Source organism: Balearica regulorum, chromosome 13, assembly GCF_011004875.1.
Source record: "Balearica regulorum gibbericeps isolate bBalReg1 chromosome 13, bBalReg1.pri, whole genome shotgun sequence".
NCBI classification, from domain to species: domain Eukaryota; kingdom Metazoa; phylum Chordata; class Aves; order Gruiformes; family Gruidae; genus Balearica; species Balearica regulorum.
Window position 1 is genome coordinate 17,744,561 of NC_046196.1, and position 9,699 is coordinate 17,754,259.

Here is a 9,699-nt window from a genome sequence, read left to right on the forward strand (position 1 = left end):
TTGATCTGTGCTGGCTGTAAAAGCTTGTGTTTTCATGATGGCTCTTTTTCCTCTAATAAATTTCCAGACCATAGTTGAGACTCTGTTACTTTATCAACCTCAGTCTTCCCATTTATTAGCTGTCCCTAACTTCTCTGCATCACCAAACTCATTTTTGTCTCATTTTTGTTTTTAGTTCAGTTACATATTTAATTGCAAGGGCTGAGGGGACCAAAAGTAGCCTAGAAACTTGAGTTTAAGTTGCAGTTTATAGAGAAAGTTGAGCAGAAGCTGGAGTTCTTTCTTTATTCTTTCTACTGTTTCTTCTCTTTCTGGATCTGAATGATACTTTTGATTAATTTGAAAGCTTACTTTCCTGCTTATATGATTTTATTAGGACATACTGTCTAGCAATCTTAACTTGGCCATTTTGGCATGAAAAAGTACAAGAAATAATTTTACAAGAGAAGCAGAGCCTCTTAATAGAAGTATTTTTTAGAAGTTGCCTGAGAAGAGAGAATAGGGCTGATTTAGTGGATATAAAGGAAAAGATTAACAGGATTGTAGTTAAAACTTTATTGGTAATACTTGGACCACTGTTGTTCCCTATTCATGTGGTTGCTTTTCCTTTTATTGCATGTCTAAATAAACTCTGATACTAAACATTAGTAGAAATGTCAAATATTGAAGTTGCAAAGTATGAGTTTAATAGATGAGTTTGAGTGTCTCTCATATAGCACCAAGAATAGGTTAAAAGCTATACCATAGTCATTGATAATTTAATGGTTCATTTTATATAATTATTTGTATTGTTTTATGTCAAAGGCAAAAATGAAACAGTGTCAAGTATGAATGTTGCCTTTTTCTTATTGAATGGGTATTTCCTGACTTCTGTCGTCTTCTTCTCAGGTGGGGGGTGCGTTCGCTCCCCCTCTGAAGGATTTGTGCAGGTTCTTGAAAGAAAATCCAGAGTATGGAGTGGCTCCTGAATGGGGAGAAGTTGTTAAACAGTCTGTGAGTATTTGCAGAATAAGATAACTGTGACATTTTAAAAACAAACAAGGCAAACGGTGGGGGGGAAGGCATGCCAAAAGGCATGCTTTTCATTCTGGTATTATATTAAATGCAGAATGTGAGTCAATATTAGCATTTTTTCTGCCAGCTCAGTTTCCTAAACTGTTTTGCCCGCACAGCCGTGAGTAGGAAGAAGGGAGGGACAGTGGCTGGCAACCCCAAATTAGAGATTTGGTTGAAGGTGCTATAATACTGTGACTTTTTCATCTCATAACTGTAGCCTTGAAGGCTTTTAGGAAAGGTATTAGCCCAGAGCATACTTCCTTATTCTTACACAGTTAGGAAGATAAATATAATTTTAAATATTTATTTTACTTTTTATTAATTTACTTTCAGTGTGCACCTTTAAGAAATTACTATCCTCAGTCAAAATGTAAATCAAGTATTGATATAGCTATTATAACTACCTAGAATTTCTATTTTCTATTTCTTAGAGGTTTTGTTTTTAGCTAAAAACTAGGGTTGAGATCCCAGTGGAGGGAACAAAGTTAATATGTATTTTTAGAGGTAGGTCTGCTCTACAACTTCAGTGTTGCCTGTGTATTCCTTCTGTGTGGATTACCAGCAAAGTTAGTGATAAGAGCACTACATTCCCTGGTAGTCCTGAGCCAGCTTCTTACTGGTAGCAAGATGCATTCAGTGAGTTTGAGGTTTGGTTTTGTTTGAGGTTTGTACTTGGTTAAAGTTAAAAAGAAGAAAGTTTTGGTAGACTTTGTCCACAGTTCCAACAAACCAGCAGATAGACACTTTAATTATGGGAACTATTATGGAGCTGGTATCTCTTTCCTTTTAAGTGTCATTGGCCCCAGTATGGGGTACGGTTCTGAGTTCATTCCCAGCTTGCCTTGAAGATAAGGACATATTCTGAACTTCAGAAAGTTGTGTTGTATAATAAAGAATGGTTTCTGGTAACGCGGTTACTCTTCCATTCCATGTGTCGAACAGAAGTGAAGGTGGTTTTGTTAATACTGTTGTGAAGTCTATTTCCTCACCTACTATAACTTGGCAGAAGTATATTATATTTTAAGTTACACCTTCAGCCTCTGGCAAAGAAATGATCAAGTTAATTTATTTTTTTTCTAGTTCACTGTAAACAGAACTTGTAATCTTTCTGTGAAGTTCTGAATGCCAGTCTCCAATACCCTTGTGGGACATTCTGGTAGAAAAATAGGTAACTAGGCACAGGATTAGACTGCAGTGAATAAAGGTATAAATTATAGCAGAATTACTTTTAGAATTTAGTAGTGATACACAGGGCAGAAGAACAGAGCTTGAGTTCTGAATTCCTGTAATGTATGAGGCTAGTTTGTTAGAGATATTTGCTGGGGAAAAAAAGGCTATTATAGTATGGAGGTGAGTAATAGTTGATCTTATGATTGCCATTTTTAAGAGAAATTTTCAAGACAATGCATTTCAAAGAGAATATTAGCATCGATTGCAATCTTTCTTCATCGTTAGGTAGGAAGGTTTACAGAAGTGAAGTAACTCTGTGCAAGCCCTGAAAAGAAGTGCTCTGAATTTCATTTTAATGGAACTTGAGTCTTTACTGTTTATTCTTACATTGATGGATGAGGTGAAATATGAGGATGTTAGATGCTAGCAATAATAAAAAGGGCTCGGAGTTTGTGGATCTGTGTGCAATCACACATTTATATTTAAATTGAGTAACTAATTTTTTTAATTAAACTGTCAAATGATTGGGATGTGGTAATATTGCAAAGCAATCCTGGTTTAGATCTTAAATTGAGATTCCTCGTATAATTAGCTATATTTGGCTTGATCTGCAAACAAACCTCTAAGGATGAGTTAGCAGAGGGTCAGAGAAGATACCTGTGTAGACCTCACTGTGGAAATGGGCCTTTAGACATTGGAGATGTGATAGCGCAAAGTCACCGCAAATTCCAGTGAGTTGTCTGGGGATGAGGCTGCTGTGCTAACGTGCCAGAAAAATCTTTGATGCTTGTTACTGTACGCTTGGGTCTTTTGTTTGCTTTTACTTTTCCATCTTTAAGCTCTCAAAATACTAAAAATATCCAATGTGTCTCCTGCAGGGATTTCTTCCAGAAGGTATGTTTGACCGTATTCTCACTGGACCTGTTGTGCGGGAAGAAGTAAGCCGGAGAGGAAGGCGCCCCAAAAGTGAGATTGCTAAGGCTACAGCAGCTGCAGCAGCTGCCACCGCTGCAAGCGTATCGGTTAACCCTCTGCTAGCGAACGGATTGCTTCCAGGAGTGGATCTGCCTAGTCTTCAGGCCTTACAACAAAACCTGCAAAACCTGCAGTCGCTGCAAGTAACAGCAGGATTAATGGGAATGCCAGCAGGCTTAACTACTGGAGGAGAAGCTAAGAACATGGCTGCCATGTTCCCCATGCTGCTGTCAGGGATGGCTGGATTACCAAACTTGCTGGGCATGGGAGGACTTCTAACAAAGTCCACAGAATCTATTTCAGAGGAAAAAAAGGGAAGCGATTCAAAGGAGGCAGATACAAAGAAAGAAAGGACAGAAGACCAAAATACAGATACTGGTGGTGAAAACTCTGTTTCAAGTTCTCCTTCAACATCCTCTGCTGCTGCAGCTGCCAATCCTCTCTCTCTTAACCCATTACTTTTGTCCAACATACTTTACCCAGGGATGCTTCTCACTCCAGGCCTTAATCTTCATATCCCAGCTTTGTCTCAGTCTAATATTTTTGATGTACAGAACAGTGAAAGCAATGACACAGGCTCAGCCAAGCCCACGGAAGAAAAGGAGGAAAATTCTAGGGTTAGAGATCAGGAAGACAAAGGGGGAACAGAGCCAAGCTCTCACAATGAAAACAGCACAGATGAGGGTTCAGAGAAAGCAGATGCTTCATCTGGATCTGATAGTACATCGTCTTCATCTGAGGATTCAGATTCTAGCGATGAAGACTGACCCCAGACTCTGCACTTAAATTATAAACTGATTTTGAATTTATTCTTTAATTATTTCATTGTAAATAACCCAGTGTTGAGTGCATCAATGATTTACTGACCGAACATTTCAGTATTTGTTTAGAAGTGCAAACTGCTTTCAGAGACGTTTTGCATGTAATATTTCTTGAAGTTCATAAGTTTCTGAACTTGTATGTACTATCAAATACACAATGGTGTAAAATTACAACAAAAGGCATTATAATTTTGTTGGGGGGTTAATTTTATGAAAATAATGCTCAAGTAAGAGCTGTATATTTAATATATTTGCAGTGAACACAGAATACTTTATGCATATTATTGATTTAATTTGAATATAGTTTTACAGCCTCCTTGACACTTATAATTTACAGATCAAAACTCAGCAATAATTTGGGCAGCTAATGAATGTCATGAAAGCTGTAGAATCTACATCACCATCCATTGCTTTAATTACATGAAAATGCTCTAGTGTTGTGATGCACTGCTGTTTCCAATTCAGGTACAAGTGTGTTTAAAAAAAGATAAATTTTTCCCAATCAGCCAATTAAACTGGCTACCTGTTACCTCAGCTGAGTTAGTTTAGGAAGTTTACATTGGTTTCTATTACTTGTTTTCAGGTTTTGTTTTGTTTTCTAAAGACATCCTGTATATCATGTTAAAATCTGAGTTATCTGAGACAGGACAGTTGGGGTTTTTTCCCCCCCTTATTATAGCTGTTCTCTTTGACAGCAGTAAGGGGAAATTAAAGCAAAAACTGTCTTATCTCATGCTACTTGGCACCATGTAGATCTATTTAGTTTACACCTTGCAAAGTTTTGGGCTCCCTCTGCAGAATTAAAAGTCCCAAAATGAGGAGTAGTTTCCCCAAGACTCAGAAGAGGCAAACTGTCATAAAGTGCCACTGAAAAGACCTTTCAACACTGCATACTTCATGTAAAAATTGTTTGTTTGCTTTGTTTGTGTAGATTTCTATTTGTGTTTTATGTCATAAAACCTCCTGAAGTTACCAGTTAATAATGGTAAATAAAGTATAGATAGTTTTGAACTCCTTTTGAGTTTAAACTTCTCTGCAGATTTAAATCTGACTAAATATTAAATATTACCCAAGATCATTATTGGGATATCACTTCATATATTATGCTGAGTTACCCACTAAAGAAAAAGCACTTTGAATAGTAAAGACAACAAATTATTCCTAGAAACCATAGTAACAGGGCATAAAGCATCTGTTTAAGTCCAAATCCTTAGAACCCTTTACTATATAAAATCTGTCTAATATTTGATGTGTGATATGATTCCTCCTTCTTCTTAAGCTGCTATTACTCTGACACAGTCGAGGCCCAGATTCACATTTACAGAAGTTTTGAACTGAGACTTCAGTTGACCTTGGTTACATCGTTTGCGGTCCAAGAATAGGCAAGTGTTAAGAGAAAATAGATACAGGTACTAGTAGAAGTCATTGAAAAAGCTTTACAAAGGGATAAATTTAAAAATAAAAAACAAAAGCTGTATATTTTGATATAGTTCTGTTGCTTGCTTGTACAGTAAAACAACTGTGTTGTTTTTTATCAAGAACTTTACCAATGAAATATAAGTTTCTATGTGCAAAATAACTAGCCCCATAATTAGAAGCAGTATTACATGTAATTACACAATTATACAAGTACCATTTGGATTGTGCTGGTTACATATTTTCCCAAATAGTATTCTGGTTTTTGGCCCTTCATGCAGTGTCTTAGCAATAGTGAAAATTAAAAACTGCCAAGAGAAGGGGGTAGCAATTCTTCATCATGGGGAAAAAAAAAAAAGGTATTTCATATTTAATATTTTGCCCTTTGTAATATAGCACTTTTATTTAACTAGGATGCATCTATGAAATAGCCAAAGTTTTACAAACAGTTATTAACTTAGTTTGCTGATGGAGTATGTCAACAATACCATCACTTCCCACCCTTACCCACAAAACAAATCCTAAATCTTGTGGCTAAAACCTAATTTATATCAGATTTATGAAATAAAGTATTTTCCTAATTATGGTCAAGTGAAGTTTGGTTACCATTCTAGTGGTTCTTTCTATGTAATAAGGCAATTACAGTTTTAAGTAATGAAGGCTGGTGTAGACTTGAACATAATGTATTTGGTTTATTTTTGATCAGTTTGAACCAGAAGGGGAAAAATGTCCCACTATCAGCTAAACTATATGCAAATACGGTTGTATAAAGTTAAGGGTTATAAGGAAACCTCAGTAGAATTACACTAATACTGAAGTTAAAAGGATATCCAAGGTGATGATAAAGTGTGTGTTGGTAGTTACTAAAAGAACCTTAGCTGTTATTGCCTTGTATTTCTATCCCTTGTTTCAGGCTTCATGATCCAAGTCTTAGTCCAGGATTTTTTTGGACATTTGCAATATTTGCCAGTTGTGTTCTGTGTAGTCTGAATTTGCTTTCTGTAGTTGAACAAGCGTCTTAAAAAGTCATTTGTAATTTATTGAATTACTTTCTATGATGTTCTATAGAGCAAATGGAAGTTTAATTATTTTTTATTAAACATATTCTTTGACTACCCATGATGTCGGCCTCAGTATGTGAAAATAATGCTGTCTTTTTAAGGATTAAACATGTATCTTTCAGCAGCAATGTTCAGCTTCAGTGTTAAGCTCTAAAAGGGGAATTTAAGACCTAAAAAAAAAAAAAAAAAAAAAAAAATTGAAGCCAAGGATGTAACACCACCCCCTCCCCAGCCCATGCTTTACTGTTGTATAATTTTTCTGGGAATCAATTTCCTGTAATTCTGTTGTGTTACAAAATAAGCTGTTGTTCCAGCCTTTCAGTAGTTAGGCTTAGAAAGGAGTGTACGGTCTAGGTTCTGGTCCAAAAGTTGACTTAATTTGAAATAATGATGCATTTAATGTTCCAGGGTAAGCATGTTGGCAATGGAGTACCTTTTGAATCTTTCTTTTTGAAACTCTGCGTTACTTTCTACATGTTTACTTAAACCTTTTAATTATGTACAGGGCACTCACTGTTGCTGTTTTTCATATATTTCATACAGGGCATGACATTTCTCCTGAATGCGAGTTGTCTTCTGGTTGCCAGGTGCCTTCTTGCTTTAACCTGTCATTGCACTTGAATGATTCAGTGGTATCCTCCTTACTCCAGTCTGAATTTTGTCTTCAGATCGTGATCGTCCTTTCTGAGCTTCTGCTCTCTCAAGTCTGTACCCAGGTGATAAAAATGCACATACGCTTGTGAGCTCTGTTCTCATGTTCTCCCCTGTTTATTTTTTCCTTGGAAGTCCTATAGAATCCCTAATAATAGTTTAAAATTTATTTTTAGCAGGTCTGTTAGAAAGCTCACAATTTATTTTTTTAAATAGGAAAAAAACGTGTCTTGTTTTTTTTTTACAATCTAATTATCTTAGTCTGTACATTAAAATATAACCAGATCTGTTTTTCAGTGAAATTGTTTCCAAGGAACAGATGATCTAGGCGCAGTATTGATGTTTAATTTCTTGCATTCCTTTGAACTTTTTGAAACAGTATCTGAATATGATGATTAGATGAGCCTGTTAACAAGGTGTGCCAGGCAAATTCCTATCTTGTCTCTGAGTAAATTATTTCTGCCATGTTGTTTAGGAATATGTTTTTCATTTATTGCTCTGTACAGCAGTACTGGTACACCATCAAAATGAATGCTTACTTCTTAATGCTTGTATTTAAGCTGCAGTGAGATGAAGTGTGCCTGGTGCGCATAGTTAATATGAAGGGATCTGCAGTGTAGGGTGTTATGAAATTATTTGTGATGTAAAGTTACTTACAGTTGTTTTAACAGTTTCCGATCTAGTTCTATTACACCTATAATTATCTTCAACATAAGCAAGCTATATCAGTGTAATGTGGGATTTACACTGCTGTAGTTGCCAACACTTGAGATTTTATATCTGTACATTCCTGGGAGATCGGGCTTGTACTGGTTTCTACAGAGGAGACTAATTATAAGAATGTAGCTACGGGAGTTTACAAAACAACTCTCCTGGCTTATCTAAATGGCCCTAATGTTATACAGACAGGCGGTAATGTTTCTTTGTCACATTTAGAGGAAAAGGAAATAAAGATAATAGCTTCCCATAACTAAACAGTAAGAAAATCTTGATCACTTTAATGATCTGTGAAATTAAATTTTTCTGTTAAAAGGTACAGCAAGGACTTCTGATGGTTATGTGTCATTGATGACAAAGGTAAGTTTCAGTTAATATTTTCCTCATGAAAACTAGTCTTTTAGAAAACCTTTTCTAGCTTTTAGTAATTAAGTACATGTGAGAGAGGTCTTTAAAAATATTGACAATATACACAGAGGAAGGATGTTGAAACGCATTGTAATTCTAGTGTCAGTAAACTATGTCATTCATTGTTGCCAAAAGTTCAAGCCTGCCAGAAATGATAAACAGTATTTTGATTGTTATGTTTCAGGTTGTTTTAACTCAGCATTTTAGAAACACTGTTCATTGAGAAATAAATACAAAGCATTAAGGAAAATTTTCCACAAAATAGGGTGGGCTAAAATCTTGAAATGGAGAAGTACAGACAGGTAAGTATCTCCAATCAGAATAGTTATGACCCCAAAACACTTTGACTTCTATAATTTAAATTTTAGCTTCTATTTAGAATAATTTAGCTAACATTGAGATTTCTTTTAAAAACCTCCAAACTACTTGGCATTAACCAAACTCTAGCATTTCTCTACTTAAAAGGAGCCAGTGTCACTTGCAAATTAGGGAAATTAAGGCTGTGTTTTTGGTGTTGTTGTTTTTTTTTTTAAAACTGCCTCCTTTCAGGCTCTCTCACAAGGAAGGAAGGAAGGAAGCCGCTGTTTACAAGATCCTGCTGTAAAGTGATTCTGCAAAATGAGGACTTGTTTTCCCTGCCTTCGGTCTGGTTCAGCCCTGAACAAGACCCAGGAGTGCAAAGTTCTCATTAGTGTTCAGGTAAGGTGTCTCGTGCCTAACCCTTTTGCGGTTTCTTCTGCACATAAGGAAAGTCCCCATTTGTCATTCATACAGAAGTCCATTTCATAGTGTGCTCATAAGTATCTGAAACTTCAGTGGAAAATATATTTTCTTGTAGAATAGCCTAGCAACTGTCAAGGACCCAGACTGAGAGGATGTATGTGGTGTCCCCATGAGTTTTGCATTGGCGGTAACACTAGTGGCTGTAACTTAACAATATTGGCAGATACAATATGGAATCCAGTAGTGGAAATGATTCAAGTAATTAACATGCCAAATGAGGATATCTCTTTATTTCAGTGTGTTCATGTTGAGCATTGCTATGGTCTTGAATAGAATTCTTGCTTCTTTGTAAGGGGAAAAAGGGGGGAGAGGTGAAGTGGAAGAAAAGTCCTCAAGGATGAAAAAGATTTCAGTGTGTCTATTGTATCCAAAATGTTTCTTGTCTAAGTTTTCAGTAGGCCATTAAATGAAAAATTACCTTTTTTTTTTTTAAGTCTTCTACACAAGAGCAGTCAAGTTAAACCATTTGTTTACAAAGTCTGGATGCATAAAAACATAGGCAGTATGCAGGTGTAAGCACAGCATAGTAACCTTACCGTTAGCCTAGGCTTTGTTTATCTTTTAATGCTGTGGGAGTTTGTCGTCTTTTTTCTTTTTATCTAAAGGATTTTGAAACAATAGGCTGTTTCTCAGTAGAAAGT

General features: G+C 36.0%; 1 protein-coding gene across 10 annotated transcripts in view; it reads left to right on the plus strand.

Annotated features, from left to right (window-relative positions):
* The window catches only part of CHD9 (chromodomain helicase DNA binding protein 9), a 97,885-nt gene extending 91,332 nt beyond the window's left edge, over positions 1–6,553 (plus strand). For all 10 annotated transcript variants that reach the window (XM_075765956.1, XM_075765947.1, XM_075765951.1 and 7 more), the window contains 2 exons: positions 889–993; positions 3,105–6,553. In XM_075765956.1, the coding sequence (XP_075622071.1) occupies positions 889–993; positions 3,105–3,968 (969 nt within the window). In that variant the 3' untranslated portion in view covers positions 3,969–6,553. The remainder of the gene's footprint in view (positions 1–888; positions 994–3,104) is intronic.
* The last annotated feature ends 3,146 nt before the right edge of the window (positions 6,554–9,699 follow it).